At 43.1% G+C, this 26,553-nt stretch overlaps 1 protein-coding gene across 1 annotated transcript; it reads left to right on the forward strand.

Moving 5' to 3' along the window:
* The first annotated feature begins 7,436 nt into the window (after positions 1-7,436).
* Positions 7,437-26,070, forward strand: rybp (RING1 and YY1 binding protein). The gene is made up of 5 exons (XM_022745609.1): positions 7,437-7,541; positions 8,152-8,277; positions 21,956-22,261; positions 22,351-22,449; positions 22,788-26,070. Exons 1-5 carry the CDS (start codon positions 7,516-7,518, stop codon positions 23,035-23,037), a joined length of 807 nt encoding a protein of 268 aa, XP_022601330.1. The 5' UTR covers positions 7,437-7,515; the 3' UTR covers positions 23,038-26,070.
* The last annotated feature ends 483 nt before the right edge of the window (positions 26,071-26,553 follow it).

Genomic DNA, 26,553 nt, shown 5'->3' on the forward strand with positions numbered 1-26,553 from the left:
CTCTATCTCCCCCCCTCCCTCTGTACCTCCCATATTACTCTCTTTCTCTGAGCAGCATCACACACTTATCACATCTAGTATCGTAAGAATCAAATGTGAAGGCCGGCCATGCTCTCGCTGCTTAAATCTTCCCATAATGGAGCCCAAGGGTATCTGAAATTGAGTGTGAAGACTGCATCAAGGTCATTTACTCCACCCCACAGGATAGTGATGGATGTCTTGTCTGATTGCTCAATTTGGCTGCCCTACTTGAGGAGGGGGAGCATATCCCATTGCACTTTCTGAGCAAGGGAGTGTTGCTTTTGCGTGGATGGCCAGAAAGTCATTCCAAGCAGGAGAGAAAAGATGGAGGAGGATGTGTAATAGGAGGGCGGAGATACTGTATAACAGCCGCCGGAGCCTGGGAAGACAGGAGGGGGGCTCTGTGTCCAGATTCTTGAGTAAACATTTGACGGGATTAAAATAAAACATATTGATTGTTGGATGGATGGCGCACCATCTGTCAATACGCTAATCTGCCAAATTGACTGCGCCTCTTGGAGCATTGTGCGGCTCCAAACAGCTGGATTCAGTCATAGAAAACCATAAACACCAGCCGTAGTCATCTGAACCCTTTCCCAAGTGCCTGTGATTTATAATCCCTTGGATTGTGTGTGTGTGTGTGTGTGTGTGTGTGTGTGTGTGTGTGCGTGCACACTTGGAATTACTATAGAAGACTGTGGATGGACATGCAGGGCTCAGCCCATGCAGTTGTATTCAAAGGGCTCATACACTGAGAGAAGCATGATCCAAGAATGGGCTAAACTGTGTTTCTTAGCTATTTTTCTTGGTCCCTCCACCTTCTTAAAAGCAGCGTTGTGAAGACGAAATTGGCGATCCATGACGACCCTTTTATCCAATCTCATTTGTTACGTCTCTTTAGGCATGACTATTATGATGATTAGGTTCATTATCTCATTTGATCGACTGTAATAAACTTTGTAATAAAGTATAACATCATAATGAGTTAAGGAATCAACTTAAAACCTCTAAGGAATTATATTTGCATCTTAGTGAGCGTGCAATGAGACATAGTGCTGTAAAGAATCATTTCATTTAAGCAAACAGATCTGTTCTCTGCTCACTCACTAGCACAGAACAGATTTAACCACTTCTCTACTACTTCTGTTCTCTGATTGGCTAACATTTACTCAAGTGCTCTTTTAACGTGCAAACCTGAGGTACTTTCATTTTTATGATACTTTATACTTTACTACATTTCAGAGGGAAATACTTTGTACAGCCTAGTTACTCTTCAGATTAAGACTTTACACATAAAACACACATATGATCAGTTTATCTAACATTAACATATAAGATAAGGTAACATAGTCCTTTCTTAGTCCCACAGTGGGAAATCTGCAGTGTTACAGGAGCAAAGTGAACAGTAGAAAAGAAATGCAAAATGTCAATATCAAATACAAAAATTAAAAAAAAAAGAGATAATTAATAGATAATAATAATATACTATGTACATATTTACATTAACACTATACGGAGAATCTAAAAATAGTTCTAAAAACCAATAACAGTGATCCAATGATGATAATATGACAGATAGGGATTATTCATGGTGAGTATTTTTAGTCCCAGTACATGTTGTTTCTAATACTATACTTAAGATAAGTTTTAAATGCAGGGCTTTTACTTATAATGGAGTGTTTTTATAGCATGGTGTTGCTGCCTTTGTTTTGAAAACCTGAGAGCGCACCCAGCAGAGATGCTGAAAGAGATGATTGCGCACAGAACTGGCTTGTTTGCTCCAAACGATTTATTCTTTACTTGATCATAATTTCTCTTCAAAATATAACGTTTGCACCTGAAAAACAAATAGTTTCTTCACTTAAAATGCCCTGCGGTGTGCTCGGAAACGAGACACATGCATAACGCCACACCGTTCAGCTTCGAGAGGATACAGCGCGCAGTAATCCTGCATGAGGCTATATACAGCAGGAGTCACACACAAATCCCACAGTCTGAGGTGTTGCGCTGTCAGATTTGTAATCAACAGGCAGGTAATTGACAAGTGAGGCGTGATTGTCTTAGTCTTTATTCAGTGTTATGTTTGAGGGTTAACAAAGCGTGAGATTGGGCCGTGCCTCTACGCTGCACATTCTCAGCTTGCAGGCCTTTTGTTCTGCAGCCCTTTGTGGAGCCTGCCCCGGATTCATTGAAACTCTCCACTGCTGAGTGAGCTGAAGGAGCTGCTTTTTTTGTCCAGCCACCTTATTCTCTCCCCCCCACACACACACACACACACACACACACACACACACACACACACCCACACACACACACACACACACACACACACACACACAGATACATGCACATACACACACAGACATGCACAAAGGCTGAAGCTCTGCCAGCATTTCGTGGGATAATCTACCTTCCTGAAGGTTTGCTAAAGCACCCTTCCCTTCCTCCCTTCCCACCACACAACCCCACTTCTTCTCCTCCTCCCTCCTCTCCCCTCTCTCCTCTCCTCTTGCCTCCTCCTCCTCCTCCTCCTCCTCCTCCTTATCGGCCCCAGTGTTATAAGCATGTGGTTTCCTGCCAATTTCTGGGAGCCATGAGCAGCCTCTCCAAACAGGAACACGCATGAAGACATTCCACTGCTGAAGGAAACAGTGTCCTCAACCGCCCTCCCCTCTTTTCCAATCCCCCCCTAGACGCTTCCACACATCCCACACAGCTCCACTGGGGCTTGACCACTGGACAATCAGCGCATACAAACACACACAAACATGACAGACAGACAAGACCGGGCACAGACTACAGCCATTCAGCACAGCCATGCACATGGAAATGAAGATGGCTGGGAGGCTGTGAGTGTGTGTGACAGAGATGAACAGAAATAGTGGGAGAAAGAGTGCGTGCATGACTATGTATGAGAGAGACAGAGCGAATGTGTGCATGGGTATTTACTGTAGGAGAGAGAGAGGGTGTCTGAGTCAACACAAAGGACAAATTTAGTTTCATAAAGACATGTATCCACATCATTTATCATCATGTGCCGTCATGTCAAAATTTTGGTTTAGGAATGGCAGTCTTGACTGTGAAATGAGAAGCTTCTCTTTGATGTGCTTACCCACCACACTTATCCATAAGTTGTTTGAAAGGTGCTTCTACTTTATGTTTCTTTTTTTTTTTTTTTATTGGAAATCTATGAAGGCTTTAGTTGAAAAGCAAACATCACTGTGAAGAGTATGGAGAGAGCAGTTGGAGGGCTGTTATGTGCCTGTTAGAAGAGCAAATTTGTTTAACATTGCAGAAGCGCTCTTTGAAAGCAGACAGCAGGTCTGGGCAAAAGCAATTACATCTAAAAAAAGGCAATGCTCTGTTATGTTTGATAAATGCAATGAGATACAGAGAAACAAAAGAACAATAGGCAGACTCACATGGGCATCATCTGCATGTGAAAGGTCAAGTAGGTCTAATCGCGGTAACGCAGTGGAACCAGAACAGACGCAACAGCAGTCTGGGTGTCGTCACGACGACGCTGAGAGATGAGTCTTGATGACAAAGGCAGCTTCACTGTGAAGAAAAAATAAACTGTGTAATTAGTAGGCATGGAGGCAAGCGACCACAAGGGAGCGATTCTGCACAAAAGTCAAACAAAAATTGGGATTCAAGCGAGCTATCGAAGCACAAAAGTAGGCTTTAAATCATTTAAAATCTTATTTATAAGCTCTGTGTTTTCTCCCCTGGCATGCGAGGCGTATCGATTGGGGAATGTTATTGGAGGATTCTGTGAGAGATGATTAATCATAAGTCACTTTTCTCCTCTGTGCGTATGGATCAGTGCCAGAAACAGTGAGAGAGAGAGAGAGCGAGAGAGAGAGAGGGAGGATATGTCCTGAATCTGCTGTCCCACTGCCTTTTTAGCAGCCAATTCTGCCACTTCTTCCTCACTCTCTCCATCTTATCTCCACTCCTCAGTTTCTGAATGTTTTCGAGGAACAAGTAAACAGAGAGAAATGGCCCAGACGGAGATTCGGAGAAGCTGATTTCTTTCCTCCCTTTCCAGGGTGGTTGTGCTCACCAGGCGCGTACGTGGCACAGCATCTTTTTGTGTGCCCACATAAATGATTCAGTGGCATATTGAAATTACACAGTGGGCTCTTCTGGTGAAACTGCAGAGGAGTTTTGAGATTCAGGTCAAATGTTGGATGCTCAATACAAACTAAAGTACTTGAAGCAAGAGGACTTGTTTTTAAGATGCTGAACAGATTTATTATAAGTTTAATTGCCACATACTTGTCATTTACTGCCCACGCTTTGAATAGGATCTTTGTGGAAATTTCATTTATTTTTGTGCTGCCAATTAAGTCTGCAACAGAGTCATGACCAGTTTAATCTGTCAGTTTAAATACACTATGATCACAGCACAGAAAGTACTAGGAGACAAACTATGAGTTTGTCTCGATTTCTGATTAACGTATATTTTATAAGTAAAAGTCTTTTGGGGTCTTCTTGGTTTCATTCTTTGGAAAACTCTCAAGTTTGTCATGATAATTCAGACCAGTCATTACCTTACAGCTTCATTTTCTGATCAGCATACAGCCACCACACCCACCAACCAGAGGTCACATCATGGGACACATTTACCTGGACCCTGACCCTACACCTTACACATTCTGCAAAGCCCGGGATCCCAATCAGTGTCTAAATTAACACATTTTTACATTAAATCCCCCCCCCACACACACACACACCTTTGTGTCCAACTATTTATGTCACTTTCTGAAACTGAAATTTTGACGTTCACACCCACTTCACGCCGTGATTGGACAGCTGTACAGAGGTGAGAAAGGAAGGCGGGTTTGAACCCCCCCACCAATCTCTCTCTCTCTCTCTCTTTTTCATTCTTTACACATCTATTTCTGCCACTTTTCATTTAAACAAACAAGTACAACACTATGAATGTTTGTCAGGAGTGGCTGTCAGATAATGTGCACTGTTATACACATTTTTTTAACGTTAATGCGCCAGCCAACCGCCCTCCCACTTCATGCCAGTTGGCTTTCCACTCCACCTTTGAGTGTAGCCATTTGGAACGACTATAAACGCTTTTGATTTTTGACATAGCCGGACAACATGTCTTACCATTAAGCTTTCAGTGGCACTAGATGTAAATTGGGAGGTGAGAAATCGTCCAATATGGACTTAATTCCTAGGACACTGGACTGTGTATATCCTGTCGCACTGTGATGATGATGTTTGATGGGCATATTGGCTGATGCTGAGGTTAAATATGTGATCTTTCCAAACACTAGACATTACTCAGGTTTTACACATTCATGCCTTGAAGCAGTACAACCTCAATCTTCTACTGTCAGACATTGAGCAGCCCTCTGGAGTTATTGGAATTTAAGGCTGCTACGTGCTTCACACAAAACGCTGTTTGAGACGACGGGTGCAGTCAGATGGAGTCTGAACAGTTTTATGTTGTAGGTAAACAACAATCTGACAAGTACTCCCACTTTCTTTGAGTCTGCTGCAATGATTTTTTTTTTTTTTACACTTTTTGCACAAACATGATTGGCATAACTGTCACCCTCCTTTGCATCACAGAAATTCTTTCAGCGTATCTCACCCCTGATTTGTTTCTCCACCTTAATGTCATGCTGTTCAAACTCAGCTACTCACCTCTCATAAATAATGAATGAGGGCTAACTGTTTGTCTTGTGAAATCGTCTGCGAGTAATGTAAGCGTCTTGCTCAAGGGTGCAGTTGATGAGGGAGGGAAGAATCTGCTCCACAAGTGCACTTCTCCTGCCTTTGGGCCAGCTGTTCTCAGTAAATGCCTCCTTTAATACGTTCTTCATCCCCGTTGTATCAATAAATTAACCAGTCTGCACTGATATTGTGGTCTGTCTTAAAAAAAAAAAAAAAAAAAGAACATATGTTGCAGCACGGAGTCATCCCACCTATGAATATAAATGAACTCCACACTATAACTTGCAAGTTAAAACAAAAGAGCACAGCTTTCCCAAGAACTCATTACAGAACCAGCGAGGCAGGGCTTAATGTTGTTTTGACTGAATTGTAGTTATCAGTAGGCCACCGTGATGAAGCTCAATTAGAGCAGCATGCTATGAGCTAAGCAGAGGTAATCACTGGGCGGAGGGCAGACTTATGTGGAGGCACGGATATTCACTCTGAACAGAAAAAGCGAGGGATTCACAATAGGACCTGGAGCCGTGGAGAGCAGCTAATGAGCCTACATGATTCACGCTTGGTCTCTCCCACAGAGAGCCTTGTCCTGGGCAGAGCGGAGGCGCACAAGAGGTGCAGTTTTTGCTCCAACACATTCCATGACACAGCCGTCAGAAACAGGAGGGTAAAAGGGGCGATTAAAAGTTTCTCTTGCAAATGCTGGGTGAATGAAAGTTTTTTTTTTGTCTTATTAGAGTCTTGAATCACTCGGGACACTGTGGACATGTTTATTTCAGTAAACAGAGGACAATGTGTCCACCAAGTCTGTATCTTCCCCATTCGACCTGATGTTTCAGAGAACCCTCGAGAAAAATTGTTTGTGGTTTAATCGGTAAAGAAATACAACTGATAATCTGTGCAGATAAGCCTAATCCTCCATGCAAGAAAATTACTTTCAACTTGAAATGAGACAAATTAAAAACTGTTTCTGACCATACTGTACATGAAAACCTTTCTTTTATGGAGTTAAGGGGTGGGAGGCATTGCCTAAATGATCTGCAATATTATTTTACAATGAAAGTATTTAAATCACAACCTGAATGTTTTATGTTGAGCCTTCATGCTCACAGGGTTTACTCCAGGTATAATGGCATCCTCACAGTACAAAAGCGCAACAATGAGCGTGAAGCATTCACCAGAGAGTGTCCCTCTCTTTCATCCTTTGCATGCTGGGAGAGGTTCAACAAGTAAAGTATGATACATCCTGAGATGATGGTGCACAAATGTAACTATTGGCTTTAGTAGTCAAGAACAGTAAGTCCATCATCATATCTCTGTTACACCATAATTATTAAAAATGTTATTATTTATAGCCATAAATGTGCTGGAGTAGGTGCTGCCCTGTGGTTTTTCCACTGACCACAATTAAAAACATTAGAGAACGATGTTAACAGAACTCCACCAGTCTAAAGAGCCTGCTGGTGTCACTTTATGTTACAAATAACATCAACATTACCACCTTATTAACTATGTCTATGAGTGAGTTGAGGTGAGGTCTATCAAAAATCTCTAGTCGTTATTAAAATAGCCACTAAATATCAATCCAGACTTTTAAACCGACTCGCTCTCTGATTGGCGCGGCGGCCGTCACGTGGTGTAGTGCAGTCAGTCGCTGTGCCGTGCCTCGAGCCAGCGCTGAGTGGAGCCTGTCTGCCAACAGCTTCAGCAGCGGCTCTATCTGGATCCTACTACACTCACTGACAATTAAAGGAGGCCCCTTTTTCTTCTTATTTCCGAGGACTACTCTTCACCATGGGCGACAAAAAGAGCCCTACCAGGTAATGCGACCGCCCACTGTCGATTTACACTTGTTTTGTGCGTTTTGGGCTCGATTTTCGGACGCGTTTCTCTCTCACAGAGATCGTTTCTCCCTTTTTCAGTTGGTATGCCACAGCTAGCTAGAATAGTGCAGTCACTATGGCGGCTTCTCGCTCCCTACAACCCAGTCACTTAACAGACAAAGGGAAATTTTTCAGAGGATACGCCTGGCATTCCCTGAAACGCTCTTCCGTCTCGATGAAGCCTTTTGGAGGGTCAATGTCGAAATTGACATTGTTTGATATGGGTTTCGTTAGCCGACATGCTAAGCTTCGATGCCGAAAATTTTAGCAATGCTTGCCTGCCTGCTAGCCTAGCTGGCGATACAATCGGACGGTGTGGATAGTCGTCCGCTTCGCCACTGAGGGGATTTATTAACCAAGGAGCTGTACTTGCCGGGACTCGAACCCAATATTAATGACAACACCTCCATGCTTTGTATTGCGCTAAGTAGCTTGTAAATTACACAACAGGTTATGTTTGTCACAATCTCCCCTCTTGTTAATTCATGAAATATGTTGGAGGTATTTCTTCAACTAACTTGACCTTAACATTTGTCTCATTTGTAAGGCCAAAAAGACAAGCCAAACAGACCGCTGACGACGGCTACTGGGACTGTAGTGTCTGCACCTTCAGGAACACCGCCGAGGCTTTCAAATGCAGCATCTGCGATGTGAGGAAGGGCACATCCACAAGGTAACGTAGCGCTGCCTCTCTCTCTCTCTCTCTCCCTCTCGTCTGAGCGTCTCGTTTTTCCCCAGCTTGGCTGGCTGCAGCAGCATTGCATCGCAATTTATGGGAATGACAACTTTGATCGACAGCCTATTTGTCTGTGAGAGAATGGGGACTTGTTGATGGACAGTCTTGCAAACATCTTCTGCCGTTTTCTGGATTATCCGTAGTTTCTCATTTTATGCGACTAACATTGCATTGCTTTTATGCATTCGTCTAGGTAGGCTGGCTGCTTCACTAGCCAGAAGGAGGGGGGGGGGGGGGGGGGGAAGAGGGACCATACTTCATGATGGCTGTAAAGCTACAGTGCATCAACAGAGCAACAGCGAGAGGGCTGCTTTTTTTCATGGAGTGAAACAAGGTGAATGCATGTATGCACATTTCACCTACCTGTAGGATTGCGGAGGTTCTTTTATTGCTCTGACAAGTAAGATTTATAGGTGCATGAAGCTGATATACAGTAAGGGCATGGTTGTATATCTTAGGTTAAGAAAAGTAGTTGTAAGGACGATTAGACACACCAACTCCAGATATGTGTTTTTGATATTTCTTTGTACGTCAGACTTTTTTCCCTTATGCCGCGTAGTTGCAGTCATTTCATGCCCAGTCTGCTGTGACACAGTGCTTAGAGGAGGTTCACCAGCTTCTTCCAATGTTCCAAAAATCCCTTTTTTTTTTTTTTTTTAAATGTCAATCCACACATTTGGCTGTAATTTAATCATTTTCAAAACTCAGTCTGCCACAAACTTGCTTTGTTCTCAAAGCTGTTTACAAGTGAAATCACTCTTGTTTGATCTTCAGATTAATCATATCAGCATTTATAGTAACAGGCTTGTATGTCCCCAACATTTCCCATCAGTTCAACTCAGAATAAATGTCATGTCAGCTGAAGATTGCGTCTTATGGGAAACTGAGATGAAATCACTGTATAACATGAACATCATGACAGGATTCCCTTTCGGTTTTGTGTATACTCACGCCTCCTCCTTCTGTTTTGGGGAATGTTTTTGATGATAAGTTGCGTGTGCCACAGTGTGAGTTTGTTTGCTCATGTCATCAGTTGCATGATGAGGTGGAGAGATAGATGAGTCATTTGCGGGTTTGTTGACAAGTCCCTGCACTCTAACCTTTCCAGCTGTGGTTTTACAATGAGTGGCTCGACTGACACCCCTGGCGCACCACAAACGGGGAGAACACATTTGACGCTGGTTTACTGAGAATCCTAAAGATTGGGCTTTAATCTTAATTGTCTGGCTCCCTTCCCCCTATGAGTTTTTCCCAGCAGCGTGTAGCTTAAGACCACAGCTGATGATGCAGGCTGAGCACACTGCGCGAAAGCAGGAAGCGGAGACAAGCATGTCGTAGCCATCCTGCCACTGTTCTTTGGCAACAGCCCAGTTGCCTCTATTTGGTAAATGCTAGCACATGACATCACTGGAGTGTTTGTCACACATTGCTGTTTGATCTGAATAGTTAACCTTTGATTAATGCAATTGTATAGTGGTGGGGCTGCCTCTTATTCTAATGAGTACTAATTAGCTGTCTTTTCTTCACTGTGTGATGTGTTTCAGCAAAGCATGGGACAAAGCGACACGCTCTTAGCTAAATGATTCATACTTAAGGCTATGTGTGGATGTTTGTCTTGCTGCTTTTATCTAAGGCTTCGCTTTGAATGTGCTTTTATGCATGAGGACATGTGTGTTCACTAATTAGAGTTCCTCACAGCTGGTCGGAGTCAAAACACTTGTTTTCTCTTATGCTGAAGTCACACTTTTGTGTTTTCTTCAGGATAGATCAGGTTAGGTATTGATTTGTGCAGTCAGAGTGACTTGATTATATTTAAGATATGTTTGAAATTGCTTGTTTTGCATGATGTAAATGTGTTGAAGCCAGCTCTTTCAACACACTCCTTCCACAGTGTCCAAATGTGTCTGTTTTTTTTTTTCCTGTGTCCTGGGACAAAGGTCAGCCAGTGCTGGTTGTAGTTGACTGTAGTAAGGAGAAAAAGGTGCAGATTAAGTTTTAGGTACAGTCATTCACACCTCACATGTATTCTGGAAAAGGGCTTGGTACAACAGGTTGCAGTCAGCAGATATTTGTGCAAGGATATGATTTCTAGCTGCACTTTTGAGTCATTCCTGTCTTAAGTGAAATAATCAGATCACATCAGATTAATATTTCCGTCCCCTTAAACTTGATACATTCATCTCTCAAAGTCTGCACTGGGTCATTGAGACACCAGCTGTTTCCACAGGTGTTGATGGAGAATACACAATTAACATGATCCATGGTGATTGACAGATAGTGGCTTGCACTCAGCAAGACTTGAATCGCACTTTGTCCCCTGCCAGCGGTAGGTAAGCTAGGTAACTGTGGGTCATGCAGCTCTGATTTGTGCTAATGGAGGCAAGAATGTGTGTTAACGAGAGCTGTGGCATCAGCATGCGGGGAGAGGCCCCCTTCTCCCCATCCGAGCGCAGCCTAATGAACCTGTTGACCCAGTCCAGCTCAGTGATGTAACATGATACCCAAGTAGGCTAAATCTAGCCTCTGCCATTCTGACTCTTAAACAAGAAAGCACTCTGCTTTTTGCACCTGACCTCGCTGCTAATCTACAAGTCCAAGTAGCCCAAGCTGCATTCAGTCCCTGGTTCTTTGGTAATTGGAGGAGGGCTTGCATTAGCATTCCCTGTGTGGTGCATGCTATCATATTTAAATGTTTCTGGCATCTGAACCTGATCGCTGTGTGAACGTGACACCGTGTTGCTGTACATCAGTTTGCTTTGTGGTGGTGTTTGGTATGCACCTCTGGCAGCCCCGGGGCCCAGGGAGAAACCATTAGGAGCCTCTAAAGTTGATTGATGGTTGGGATCACAGGAAGTCTTGAGGTACCTCAGTCTTTGACTGCTGTGCTGTTATCTGCGCACTGATGCTGTGTTGTCAACCATTTTCAAGTAACTACCATATGTGCTTTATATAAAACAGAACAAATGCATGTTTCTCACTTGTTAGTAAAATGCAGTGCTTTGACTCGATTAAATAAACTTAAATATATTTGAAACTCGGACTGCTGCATGGACACACAACTGAAAATATTAGAACTGATACACTAGGTATGAGATACGGGGATTATTCAAATAGGTGTCAGACATAAGGTCGATAGAAAATGTTCTTTAAAAAGTTCAATGAGTGTTCTTTCCATAAATATTTAAACATAATTTGAACAGAAATCAAAGCAACTTGATACTTGTTGATACAGTGTTATAGTGATATATTTAACAGCCAGTGAATGTAGATAGAAAGATTAAAAGACAAGCTGGATACAGATCTAATATACATTTTTGTCAGATGTTCTCAATGGGTGGAGTCCAGCTGACTCAGTAAAACAAACCTAACCTGTTGAAGAAATCGTGATTGGCAGTGTGAAATATGCTGTAAAGGTGTCACTCTTAACAACTTGATGTTTTGAGCTCAATCAGATGAAAACACATGAAATTTTTTTGCACATACTTTGTCTTCTATCTCTGTCTGTGTCACCAAGCTATCTCTGTAGGTTCATAATAGCCAGCTTTTATTGAAGTCGGTTAAAAGGTGAAGCTGTGCTGTGAGAGAAAAATCACAGCACAGCCTCACCACAAAAGTCAGTTTTTTTTATTTCAGTCACCTGTAGCTTGTGTGATGTTCTGTCGTTTTGATCATTGTGACAAACCAAACCAGTCAACCAAATGCAGTTGCTGTAATTTGTCCACGACTCTGTAGATATTTAAAGATGCAAACGTGCTTAACCAAATGTGTTTTGCATTTAGCCTGTGGCTTTATAGTAAGACCATATGGGAAACCCATAAATCCACAGATTATGAATGTTAGAAGCAGGATTGATAAACAGAAAGGATAAAATCTAAATGATACCCAGCCCTAAAGCTAGGGTTAGTTGTTGGGCCAAAAAAAGTAAAAGTGCATCTCTCTCTTTCTCTATCTCTCTCCCTCTCACTCTCTCTCTGTGTCTGTGTGTAAGTGTTGAAGCTGCACAATTATTGGAAAATGATTGCAGTGTGTGTTTGTGTGTGTGTCTCGGCGTGTGTGTGCCTTTCTGTCTTTTACAATGATGGAATAGAGTCATTATAATCCGTGGATTCTCCCACTGTCACATTAAGGCAAATTGTCTAGGATAATGGAATTACATAAGAGGGACATGCTGGTGCTCAATTTATATCTGCACTTCCTCGCCCACCCCATGCCCCCACAGCAGCCCCCGCTCAGAGGAAGCTGCTTTTGCTTATCCAGCATTATCAGCATCTGCACTAAAACCCTAAGCACGAGCGGGTAGCCCTAATCTTTACGTTAATTGCCGGATTTAAAAGTTCTTAATTACTTCATGGGATTTGGCAGAGTGTGAGTGATTAAATACAATAGCCAATTTGGCAATCTGACAAAACAGAGAAATGTTGAGAGAGCTGTTGAATCACAGCTCCTCCCATTCAGGAAAAAGACGAGGCAAGCAAATGAGTGTGACAGTGAGGGAGTGAGGTGTCTCGGGAAACTACAGACAAAAGCATATGAGGACAAGTAGAACGGGAGCAAGGGAGTTGTTAAGTATGGAGTCAGAGAGAGCTGCGGAGTAAGAAGAAGAAGAGGGCAAAAGAGGACAAGGAGAGAAACAGAGCGGTGAAGAGACAGAGAGGAGCGTAGCGTCTGGACATTTATGTGTGTGTGTTGAAGGAAGGGGGGGTATGGATGGCTGCAAGGGGGATGTGCTCACTCAGCCAAGAGTCTCCAGGGGCACAGCAGAGCGAGGCACATCATTACCCAGGGAGGGGGAGACTGGACAGCCTCTTCTGTTTCTACCGGCACCACCATCCATGCATGGAAAAAGAACAGTAGCATTTGAGTGTCATTTGCTACACATGAGATCGAGAGAAAAACCAGAATAGAAAATGTTTGTAGTAATTTCAAGTGTTTTACTCTTATTGATCCTTAATCCAGTTTCAAAGCTAGTTAGCCATCGTTAGTCTGAGCATTATCGTGAAGCTATAGTTCAGAAAAACTCTAATCAGTCTTGTAGATTTGAATCTTGGCTGTTGTGATCAGTAGAGGCTTTGGATTTGACCTCTTGGTGTCAGGTTTCCCCACTTGTTGTTTTTGTTTGCTTGCTTGATGTTGTTCTCCTTGTGTGGAACATGAGTGCCTGCTGTGAAGGTGCACTGCTGCTTGATGATTTGTTGAGTAAATTCAAACCAGGCTGTATTTATACTAAAGCAAACTGGCAAGAAGATGACTGGACAACAGCGAGACAGGGTGACCAGGTCTACTTGACAGATAGCTCACGCACACCAGGGGCAAGCAGCAGGAGAGAGGGTGAAAAGAGGTGAACAAGAGACCTACTTAAAGCCAGTGGGATTTAGGGAGGGTGGCGGGGGGGGGGCTAATGCGTGGGGAGAAAGTGAAGAGAGAGAGCAGGGAAGAAGACAGGGACAATGATGGAGAGGCAATGGAGAGAGAAGGAAAACAAATGAGTGATACTGGGCAACATGACACAGTGCTGCTGATGGAAGTAGCTCATATGTGCTTAGTGCCTTTGCAATGACTCGCTGTCAGTCTGCCTGAAAGGTCAGTCATGGAAAGGAAAAACTTGTCAGTGTGAAGATGAACTGTCTTTTACACATGAGCAGACTCAAACTTAGACACTTCCTCTTTTAATTCCTCTGTCATAGACCTCCTTTTCTTCTTGCCCATGTCTCACTCAGATGTACAGAAAGTCAAGATAGCCAGACTCCTGTTGCCTGTTAGGAGGAGCAGAGAAGCACACTCATGGCAGCCAATGTGGTGCTTGAAGTTTGTTACCGAAAAGTTGAGATGTCTTTGAGAGATTTCCCTGAATTTCTTTGCCTTGTCCGATATTATCAGTGATAAGTGATAAGGTTTTTTCAGGACTGAGTGTGATACAGCTTATTAGCAATCTTATTAACATTTAAAGCTGTGAAGGTAGGCTAAATAACAGAAACTTTATAATGCAATACGGTTCAACAGCACCACACACTACATCCTCCAAAATGAGCATACATTTAAATCAATATCAACAATTTGAATTATAACCTTGATGAAGGAGGATTTATCACAGGACTGTTGTATTAGACTGCATTAGTTTTAGCTAGGTGTTCCTAATAAAATGCCAAATGATTTGTAATTATCAGTTTTCATGCACAGGCTGCAAAGAGCCTGACTAGAAGTTAGTGGTTGTTTTCTGTGCTGTTGTCAACTGGGAACAGTGTATATGCGTTGAAATACCATGGTAGCCTAAAGATGCCGTTAATAGTTATCATAATAGAACATGCTTTACCCCTTTCTGCTCTCCCTTTTTAAAAGTGTGAAACATTTTAACTGAAATCTTCAACTGACTTTTACACAAATAATTTTACTTCTACGTAAAATTTCTTTTCAGTAACAGTAGTGAGTGGCTGTTCATGTGCTGACGTGCTGCAGTAAGCATATTGGAGATTCTGTTACTGGTAGTGTTTTTTGCTGCTCTATCTCAACAAAGTTAATGTTGCTATTTTCTTCATCACAGCGGCTAGTTACCTGCTATACATTTAAATTTACACTAGTTTTGCTCAGGCACTCAAAGCTCTCTGCTTCTTTTAACAACTGTCTTGCTAATCCTGCTCTCTCTTGCTTTGTGTGTCTTGGATCAACAAATTAACTTGTTCATAAGGTTGTGGTGTTTTTGCAACTTCAGCGTAGATAAAGTCAGAAATATCTGGTGCCTCGCTCACTGGAGCTGCTCCAGTCTGTGTACACAGTAGCCTTCAGTGTTGATAGGCAATTACTTGTGACATTTAGCCAATCAGATGGTGCTGTGGGCATGACATTGTTCGAGATCACAGGCTAGTTACTACAGACAGGGAGAGGCGGCTGCATCAGAGCCAAAGAAGGCACTTTTTCCCTGAAAGTCAGTGGGATAGAGAGAGGGGATGACATACAGCAAAGGGCCATGGTTTGGATTTGAACCCAGGCCGCTACAGTTAGGACTAAGCCTATGTGGTACACACTGTCAGGTAAGCCACTGGGGCATTCCTGGTGCATTTTTAAATGATTTTTTTTATCAGCAATCAGTTTAAAAAAATTATTCCAATAATTGTATAAAATCGGATCCATTAATGGGCCAGGCCAATAATCAGTCAACCCCTTGTCAGTACTCAGTACTGCGGGAACTAAATGCCATACCTGACTGTTGTGCTCTTTTGCTGTTTGAGGACAAGTTGTGGAATGTAGATGCTTTCTGGAGCCTGCTGTGCATACAGACAGAGAAATATGATAGAAACTTTGTGGGGGATCTACAGACCCCCACAAGGAGGGTAAGGTGAAGGGGTTAGAGGGGAAAAAGTGACAGTATCAGTAAGCCCTCAAAATCCTGACTGGAAGGGATGGATAAGAGGATGAATGCTTAATGCCTCTGGTGGGCAGTGGGAATGAATTGAGAAGCACTATAGCCCCAGGCTGCTCTTCACGTGTTATCCTCATTCAACCTCCCGACACACCCACTCACACAGATTTCTTTACCCATCCATGGCCAGAGGTGACAACGCTACCTAAGTCACCTCAGGCTCAGACTGATCAAAAATTTCACATAGGGAACATACACTCACTTGTCAGTTTATAAAGAAAGAGCTAAAACTGACGCAGTCTGATACAACAGTCCTGTAATAAATCCTCCTTCATGAAGGTTATAATGTTCAGTTTTTGTTCAAACTGTGTTAGAGAGTTGTTGATTCCACTGTGATTTTTTTTGTGGTTGCAGTTTATGGTGCTGTTGAACTGTATTGCATTATACAAAGAGGCGTCTGTTGCTTAGTTTACCCTCATTGATTTGAATGGTTTGGACAAAATAATAGCATCACCTGTCAACATAACACCATGTAGCTCAACAGCACCACAGACCACAGCATTAGTTTTAGCTAGGTGTTCCTCTTACAGTAAATTGACAACTGAGTGTAAGTCCTGCAGTCTATGTAGTATTTGTATTTGTCAATTTACTGACCCCAAAAAAATTAATTAATAGGTTTTTTCATGCTCACTGATGGAGGCGCATCTTAAAACTTTGACCAAACAATCAGTCAAATAACCAAGAAAATAACTGATGGATTCATTGATAATGCCAATGCCAAGTTGTTCTGTTAACAGTCCAAAACCCCCCAAAATTTGTTTAATATCATAGGTGACTGAAGTTCAGCAGATACTCACATTCAGGTAACAGGAAGTGGTGAACATTTGGCATTTTTGTTTAAACAGTGACTTAAAAGATTTATCAATTATCAAAATGGCTGCCAGTTCAGCTCGAGTTACTCTTAAACATGAAGTGCTACTATTAAAATGTTGCATTTAGTATTTAATTTACTGTGAAATGACACATAGAGGACAATTTTGTGCACTGTTGCACCGTTAAGAGAAAATTTTGGCCGTCTCATGAATCGGGTCATGCAGGGGCCATGCAGAGCTATTCCCAGACACACTTCAAGTCATTCTGGAAAGATTGCTCAACAATCAACAATACAACAATAGAGCATACATATATAAAAACCTGCTGACTGGTCAACAAATTCGAAGCAGCATAGTCAGGCAGCTCTGGGCTCTGCTTCATCACCCTCATAGTGGTTGGGGGGAAGGGCGGGTATCACGTGTTTCTGCATAATAATCAAGGTGTACAACAAATGTGGACGCAGTGTAGATCATTGGTTCCCTGTTTTCCAGCATGTCATAGGGAGGTGCTGTGATCAAACTAAAGCCCCCTGGCATTTGTCCAATCTGAGAAATGTGCTCAAGGCTGAGGCTGTGATGGTCTCTCAGTCATGTGTGGGGGGAAACCAGGTCACTGGTGAATGTATGTGAATGGAGGATTTATGTTTCTCAACAACTTTGTACGTCACACAGGACAAGGAGCCCACATTCATACTGTGTAGTCTGAATGAGAGAGTGGGTGATGTTAAATAGTCTGAGCTCTTCAGTGGGCTGTCCGTGGTTGAGGAAGACTGTTGTCTGTTGGCTGTCTCCCTCTCCCTCTCCTCTTCACTCAGCTGTCTGCCACTGCATTCACTCAGCCTGGCAGGAAATAATTGCTTGTCCTCCACACAGCACTTCAAATAAAAGAGCTGTGTTAATGAGGGCTTTCCTGTGCCTCTCTCTCTATCACACTCTCCATCGCTCACTCACTCTCTTCATTACTCTGTCTCTCCATGAAGAGCACAGGCTCATTGTTTTTGATTTCTGTAGAAAGAGTTACCTCTGAAACGGCAGCTTCAGCTTTTGCTCTTGGCTCGCAGCATCAGCTGCTTCTGGCCAGCGAGAGCCCCAGCTGAGCAGAGGTGTGTCTGTTTCTGGGATGGTTCAGGCTGAGTGGAGCAGTCTAACTATGGGTGTCAGTCTGACTGAATTAGGAGCTTTTAAGCATGATGATAGTTATTTCAGGGCATCCCGTGGAGGGAGTCTCCCCGCTCCTCCCTCCCCTAGAAGGTGGAATTTAGGGGCAAGCGTAGGAGGAGCTGTCAATCACGACTTATTGTTGTGCGCAGGGGAGGTAATATGCTGTAAGCCCTCACAGTGGGAAATGATTCGACAGCAGGATTTATACACTATACACATAGGCAGGCACAGACACACACACACACACACACACACTCACACTCGTACTGATTCCACAGGAATATGTTGGCAGCAGTGGGAGGTTGGAGCAGTCTCTGCAGTTGGACCCTGGGGTTCCTGGTCCAGGTCCTGGTATCATTTCCAGTACCTCTTGTCATACAGTGGATCGTGTCTGTTTAATTTGGATGTTTGCATAATAATTATATTACAGTTGTATGGTACTTTTTTTTTTTTTTTTTTTTTAGCAATGTTGTAGTAATTAGTACTCTGCCCAGCGACATGGACGGCTTATTTAAATATAAACTGTAATTAATTTTAAATATGAGGCATAATTTTAGGCAGAAGGACAGGGGGAGAGTTCTTTTTCCAGTTGTTTAGGACCACCATTATTTAATAAAGGCAAGTGGCACACACGTGGTGTCATGCAGAATCTCCAGCTATGTTAATGAGCCACAGAGCAGTGCCGTGCAAAACCATCATATCTGGTCAGTAAATAAATAATGGGGCAAAGAGAGCAGTGGCTGTATCATGCCAGCAGCATCTCATGGCTGACTTACAACTGGCACTGAATCACTGCTTAACTACTGCGGCTGCTTCTGCCGCCGCTGACACAAATCTCAGTCTCTGACCAGGGCCTCAGCTCTGCAACAGGCAGAGGAGGCGTGGATCTTGTCAATCAGTCAATCACTTATTCACCACCTCCTTGGCGAGCAGCTCTCACTGCCAGACTAAATGATTTCTGGTCTCCTTGAACGCCGTCTGTGTACAAAATCTGTTTACTCATGGCTGTGGGTTAGAGACACAAATATTTTTTCATGATGGTTGAATGTGGGCGAGCACGTCATTATTGCATCTTTGATCACTGCTGGTTTCTCATGTCGCTCAATCTGCCCACCCAACACTTATATTCTTTGTCGCACTGTTTCAGTGGCATGTTGACAATTTCCCAACAGCTGCTGACATTGGATCAGGAATCCTGTGGTATTCCAGAGACCTACTGGATCTGCATGGGGTGTACTGCACTGGACTGTCATCAGAATGTGGACAGGACGGGGAAATCTGAAGGAATCTACATTAACATCATGTGACATTTGTTTTAAATGTCACAGCTTGTTCAGCATGGGGTTATGGCATGTATTAATTGCCCAGTATACATTTAGAAAATAAGTCATACACAGTATGAGCCTGCTTTGAAAAATTGGTGTTGTGTCAGTACTTGTGACAGGTCCAGTATTGTAAACTTTATATCATCACTTCATGATTAATCATCAAATTAATCACCTACTACGGCTGAACAATTAATCCAGGGTTTTTGCCAGTGTATTTCAAGCCCGGCGGCTCACTGGCCTTAAGTTGACCTCCCACTGGGCCTAAGCATCAGGGAATTTGCAGCAGCTCGGTTGGAAACTTAGATATAATGGTTGGAAAGCTCACTAGCGACCCCCGTTCCCCGGTAACGTCGTTACAACAAGAACAACCAAGTCAGAATGGCCATCAGGCATATCAGGACATCCCAGTGGGATGCCTCATTGGTCAGAAAATCCATAAAGGTTTTACCAGCCCTCTCTGTGTGTCTGTGATTTAGACTGTGCTAGTATAAGGCTCAACAACTTGTTCGTGTAATATCCAAATCACAGGAGCTGCACTTTTTTGATAAAAGTAAAATGTGTCACAACATACCCTTATAAATGAAGCACTGTGGTGTGAGATGGCCTACAAATCATTTTCTCCAGCTGTAAGGGAACGTGCTTGTTTGGTACAGCATAAAATCACATCATAACCATTTTTATATTTTTTCAGTGAAAATTAAGTGCAGAAATGTCCATTCCCACTAAAATTGTGACTGATTGCAATTACAAAATCTGTCAAAAATAATAGCAATATAATTTCTTTTACTTACATTTACACATTTCAAAGTATTTAGAGTGTAGTTGGATTTATCCAAGCCCTACAAGGAGGAGCTCTACTCTAGATTGAAATGGAATTGGCATCAATTTGACGGGACAGGATAGGGTTGGCAGTTACGAAGCTAGAATGGGATGGGAGGAAAATTTCACTCCCACATCACCACTCTTAATTCTCACCTTCTTCAGTGTCCCAGAGGGTACCTCACACAAGGGCAGCAGGTAGAGAGACCCTGAGGCTCTGAAGAGCCACAGCAAGTAATGGATACTGGATCAACAGCCGGGGGCTCATCAGCATTCGCCACAGCTGGTGTATTGATTGGAGTGTAGTGCAAGCAATACGACATGATGCTCTATTATGCCCCGATAGATTGCCTTCTGATCGGCTGCATGCCCCCCAGCCCCTCCTCAAAGCCTCTCTCAGTCTGTGGGGAGCAGCAGCAGGAGGATGCTTGATGAGTTTGATGGAGCAGTGGAGAAAAAAGTCAGGGAAAAAAGTTGGGCTGAAAATTGATAGGAAAGATGAACAAAATTTCAAAAGTGCAATGCTACTAAAAGATACAGAGAGTGAGGGAGTGGAGAGTCAATTCTGAAAGACCTGAGAGGATGGAGGTGCAAAAATGAGAGCAACTGAACTGACCATATGATGATGTCAAATTGAAACACTGAGGCTAACCACATAAGCAGCTGTCTGAAAACCACTCTTCACCAAAAGCCACTAAAATCAGCATCATCAGTCTTTTTACCACATTCATTTGCTCTTAGACTGGGTTCACTGTAGCCTACTCCCATGGCATAGACAAAAACATTTAATTTCACTGGGAGAGCTTCATTTTCCAGCAGTAACCCTTTCTTTATCTGACCTGAAGTTTTGACAGACACTTTCTACAACTTTCAAGACTCCCTACTTGAGCACAGGTCTCATAAAGCAGTCCTCAGGATCATGGGCCCTTTTCTCCACTGGTGGGATATCACAAAACATTCCTGCCAAGACTAGAATTGGGTTTGGAAGGGTTGAGTATACACAGCTAGCTAGTATAACGTGTTGTGTTCCTGTTGAAAGGCCTCCCGAGCAGCCATCGAGCCATGCCAAGCTGTTTGTTTGCACGCTAAGCTTTTCAAGTGCGCTGTGTGTGTGTGTGTGTGTGTGTGTGTGTGTGTGTGTGTGTGTGTGTGTGTGTGTGTGTGTGTGTGTGTGTGTGTGTTGTGTTGTGTGTGTTGTGTCTGTGTGTGTGTGTGAGAGAGTGTGAGCGTACTTGTGGTTTGCTCCTCACCATGCTTGCCCAGCGCTGGCATGTGATTAGCCATGTTGCTGGCTAAGGTTTGGTCTCGGCTTGAGTTGGAGTCTCTGGAAAGCTGCAGTCATTCATCCCTCTCCCCCGAGGTGTCCCCCCACCCCCAGATGCTGCCAGCTGGTGTCCATTATGCTGCAGGTGTGTGTGTGTGTGTGTGCCAGCTCAGGCAGTTGGACTTTGGGTGCATATGCACAGCTGATGGAGCAAGATGCTGCTCTTTCTGCATGCATGTTTGTTAGTGATACACCTCAGAAAAGATGTTTCCAGAAGGGGAAAATTTCAGTGGGATTCTTGCTTGTGACATTTATCTTTCATACTTTCATTGTCTTTGATGAATAAGAATGATCAACCTTAAAGAGGTATTGGTTTGTGTTAATATGTGTATGCATTTGAAATTGAGTCAGAAAGGGGACAGAGTAGCTCTGTGCTGGTGAGTGAGTGGAGCAGCTACACCGTGTTCAACTGAATCTCAGTCTGTGACAAATGGGGCCAACCCCGCTGTAATCAGATTAGAAGACCTAAGTGACGTGCTGCAAATGTCCCACCTTGTGATCCTGTGCATTCATTTTATTACAGCAGTGAGCTAATGAGATTAGCCCTCTAAACAGAGCTGCTCCACCAGGAAGCGGCTGCGTAAACCTACCTCAACAGGAGCAGCTGGGAGCAGCAGCTCTTTCCCCTCACCGGCCTCTAGGTTCAGTCACCTCTCTTTTGTCAGCCGTAGTGTAACTGTGCTGGTGCGTGGCCAGAGTCGGCTCGCAGCTCCACTATGAGGCTAATCCATGTTTGTGCCTTGGATCCCCTCCACAGGAAACCCAGGATCAACTCCCAGCTGGTTGCCCAGCAGGTGGCTCAGCAGTACCCGATGCCTCCCCCGCCCAAGAAGGAGCGGAGGGAGAGGAGTGAGCGCACAGACAAGGAGCGCCCGGATGGAGAGGGAGAACGCGCCAATGGTGAGGGACGCCCAGAGGGTGAACGTCCAGAGAGAGTTAGGCCAGAAGGAGACACCCCTGAGAAGGACAAGAGCGACAAGGAACAGCCAATCAAAGACAAACCCGACAGAGAGAAGGACATCAGCCCAGCCGTCACAAAGAAGCCCAGCAGCAAAAAGACCAGGTCAGTGTAAACGACAACGCTTCACTTGTGTCTCTGGGTGTCTCCTGTGCTGGTGTTTTCCTCACTGCTGTGTATCTGTTTTCTTCCAGACCCAAATCAGACAACCATCAGAGCCCACCTAGTGACAAACACAGCATACAGTCTGGCAAATCAGCAACCAAGACCAACAAGAACTCTCACATTTCCAGGTGTGTACAGCCTCTGCTGCTCTGCATGTCTGTGGCAGAACACATGGTTTCACATCTCCGACTACACAACTCCTCTTCTTAGAGAAGCTCATGCTGCACTAAGCTAGTGGGAAACCTCAAGTGATTCACCAATGATCTTTTACACTAAACACCCACTCTCACTTTATATACACTTGTTCTGACTGTTCATGTGTCACCCGATGAATTGAGCAATTTAGTGTAACCGCCCCCACAGTGCTGGCAGCCTCCCCCTTGTTGTTGAGACACACATATTGTGGTTTGTATTTCTGGTTATTAAGGTTTTCTGTGTTTTTTTTCTCTCCATCTCTGTCCCTCAGACCCAAACTGAAGAACATTGACCGGAGCACCGCCCAGCAGTTGGCCATCACCGTAGGGAACGTGACGGTTATTATAACAGACTTTAAGGAGAAGACCCGCTCGTCCTCCACGTCCTCATCCACCATCACGTCCAGCGCGGGCTCCGAACAGCAGCACCAGAGCTCTGGCTCCGAGAGCATGGACAAGGGCTCGTCACGCGCCTCCACACCTAAAGGGGATCTCTCTGTGGGGCACGATGAGTCGTTCTGAGGCCCTGCCCCTTTTTCCTCCCCGTCCTCACCCTGCTCCACGCCCCCTTTTCCCCCCACGTTTCTGGACACTATGGATCCCATAGGGGGAGAGATTTCACCGTTCCCATTGCTGCCCTGCCTCCATTCCATGACCACCCCTGGATGCTGAGAGGATCTGGCTGGCTGAGAGGAACAGTGCGGTGCGCCTGTCGGGGAAACAAACGCCCTGTTTGGAGAACTTCCCTTGTGGTTACACCCGTGGCACAGGCAAGGAGAGCTGGGCTACAAAGAATAACGCCCCCATCCCAAACCCCCCTGCGGTAGCATCCAGACACTTGTATGTATTGTTTTATATTTGTATGTGGATGTGAGGCCAAGTCGACATTTTTTTTTTGTTTTTGTAAAGAAGAATTCTTCGCTGGGCACAATAACCACCATCATTTTAATAACTTTAAACTATTATTACCCTTATTTATTACCTGTTGCACCTGTATACTTTGATATTCTCCTTTTTATGTTGAAGCTTTGCTGTGTAGCTCTGCCGATCGATCGTTCCTTCAGTGTTTTTATTACAGTTTGAAAATGATAGGACAAGACTCGAGTCACAGACAGACACACATAACACATCTCTCACACACACACACACACACACACACACACACAAAAACACACAAACACACACTGGTGCTAGATACACTGTGAAGCGGTTTTGCAGATCTGGGATTGCCCATTCACTCAATGTGACAAAGTGCTGATGAATCAAATTCTCATTCACTTTTCTCAACAACACTGTCTCACTCTGAACACTGTCTGGACCTCCATCAGGTCCATCTGCTCGTTCTATACAGGTCAATGTGCATCAGAAGATCATCACCTGAAGTTCAGACACCTGACTTTTTCAACGAGATTGTCTATGATTTAGTATGCTATAGCAGATCTCTTATACAGTATCTTATGTCCTTAACTGTACAGTGTAGGCTGTTGTGTAAAACACTAAAAGCTGTTGATATTTTCTGCATTCCATACTTAAATATTGAGTTTATGGCTGAAGATAGAGCTGTCCTCTCATCTCTTGAGCCAGAGTTTTTTTTTTTTTTTTTCTGTTGTCACTGAAGGATGGTCACACGCAGTTCCACTTGGTAAAACCAAAATTGAACTGTAAAAATAGACCTGTTGTGTCAAGCTGTTGTGAATTGATTTCATTTTTTTTTTTTTTTGTTGTGGTCCTGAAGACAATTTTGAATCTTCATTCTCTCAACCTGATATCCCAGAAAACAAGTGCAAAGACATGAACAATTTACAGAGATTGACAATTCAATTGACTTGTTTTTATTTTTTATTAATTTAAGACTCCTGTCATTGAAGGCAAAAAAATATTGCAGTAGTTAATAGAACACAATTGCTCTTTCAATTTTTAGAACAGCAAGGCTTATTTAAGGGTTTTAATTCACTTTCACCTTAGCTGATACTAGACCAACATAATTTCCTTTTAACTGTATGAAATTGTATAAAGAATAAATGTGTATATGATATCTTAGTTTTATTTATTGAAGGACCAAAGGAATTTCATAATGACATGATACATAGACAGATGAATAACAATTTGAAATGCAATTATCTAATGTGTGAGATGAATAACAGTTTAAATAAAGACTAATATAATCCATGTAAATGGTGTTCTTATTGTCCACTTGTCTCTGTGCACGGCTAAATCGGGGCAGAGAACTGTCAGAAGCGTGAGCCGAGTTGAAGAAAACTCCTGGCTCTGACTCTCAGTGGTGGATGTTGCCTCACTGTGCAGGTGATCAGAAGCAGACTTGGGTGTGGTGTGGGGTAGATGAGAAGAGCTCTGGGGTCTGCTGGGTTGAAGACTTTTGGCCTTAGTAAATCCCCCTCTTCATTCTGCGGGACCACCACAGTACATGTAGCTGCCCTAACAGAGGCCCCAGCTCATCAGTTGAGCCTCCCAGAGCAACTGAAACCAGGTTAGGTGAGGTTAACACGTCCCAGAAAACTCATTCTAGGATCTGAGGAGCACGATTTGCTCCGTGTTGACTAGAAACCCCGCAGGTTCACACGTAGGGATGATAATCACGTGTGTCGTAAGCAATGTTTGAAATCCAGGAGAAACGTGTTCATGACTTTTTTCTGCTCTTAAGCTATGGTTAATATGTAATTATGTACTTTATTGCATACAAATATGGAATCAGTGTTCAAAGTGAGGAAAAGCAATGTGAATAGAACTTAAAAAGTGAGACTGCTGGGTCAACGGAGAAATGTTTTGTCCAATTTTTACTGAGAATAAAAACCCTGCTTTGTAATGCAATCTATTAGAAATGGGCCTAAAAAGCCATCTTTTCACCTGCCTTATCTGCTACCACATTCACTTGAATGAGTACTCCAACAGAAAGGATTCATTGTTAAATTATTGACAAATGGCCATTTGCTGAGTATATGAATTATTGCTTGTAAATAGAATTTTAAAAAGGTGCAAAAGCAAACACTATGAATAATGGCATCGGAGCTGAAGTCTTTTGTTTCCTGTTTCCTTTCCGCGCAAGCAGTTCTGTTCTTGTGTGCGACCAGTAACCTTAATTTACTGTGTAAAGATGGTTACATTTTTTAGCTTTGTTTGTCAGAGACCCAAATATAGAATGCTTGTTTTACTGACTGTATAACCTTAACCGTGAATTTCCAATTAAGTGTATTATACAAACTCATTTCTTCCTATAACAATGTCTTGTACAATGCTTTTAAAGTTATTGCTCGGTTTAAAAAAAAAATGGAAAAAAAAATGTAGGGACAGTACAATAATCCATTCTTTGTTTAATCCAATTTTAGTTTTTCTTTTCTTTTCTTTTCTTTTCTTTTTAACTTATAGCTGATGTGTCATTGTTTCCCCTTGTGAAATGGTCACATTATGTTCCTGGTGTGGAAATGTACGCAGCATTTTCAGCAGATCACAGCTCCTTGTCTAGCTTATAATGTTAAAATAATACATGTTTCTGGCATGTGCACGACTTTGCGCTTATAGGCTAACCTGATCATTTTCCTCTGCTTCAAATAGAAATGTCTATTTATGAATTTTGCTTGTAGTTTTTCACAAATAAAATTGTTAAAGTTATCTATTTTCTGGCTGCTCTGTGTCCATCATTGATTCTGCTCATCCACACTCACACGTGTTTACAGACACAGGCGAGTTCAGCTGCTTTACAAACAGGAAGTGAGTATGAATCTGAGATGGCAGACTATTGATTGAGATGTTCCAGGGAGTGTGTGTTTGTAGCAGAGGAAGCCTCCACAGTGCAGCGACACATGACATGAGGGAGCCCTCATATTGACAACAGCTTTCAATCATGTCTCCCTCCAGAGGCTGCTTAGCAGCCCACTAATGCTCCATCTAAAAGCTCTGACCGATGACTGCATTCCTCTATTGCCACTGATAATCTGCGCAGATATGAAAGTCAGCAGGAGGGAATAGCTGATGTTCTTATTTGTTTTAAGTGCAGATTCATTTTGTGATGAGGTTTTCCAC

The sequence above is a fragment of the Seriola dumerili genome, unplaced genomic scaffold (assembly GCF_002260705.1).
Source record: "Seriola dumerili isolate Sdu_G_001 unplaced genomic scaffold, Sdu_1.0 BDQW01000088.1, whole genome shotgun sequence".
Taxonomy (NCBI): Eukaryota; Metazoa; Chordata; class Actinopteri; order Carangiformes; family Carangidae; genus Seriola; species Seriola dumerili.

Coding starts and splice junctions, on each gene's coding strand:
- rybp (XM_022745609.1), top strand. CDS start 7,516: ATGGGCGACAAAAAGAGCCCTACCAG. Junction 7,542..8,151: donor GACAAAAAGAGCCCTACCAG/GTAATGCGACCG, acceptor CTCATTTGTAAG/GCCAAAAAGACAAGCCAAAC. Junction 22,262..22,350: donor CCCAGCAGCAAAAAGACCAG/GTCAGTGTAAAC, acceptor GTTTTCTTCCAG/ACCCAAATCAGACAACCATC.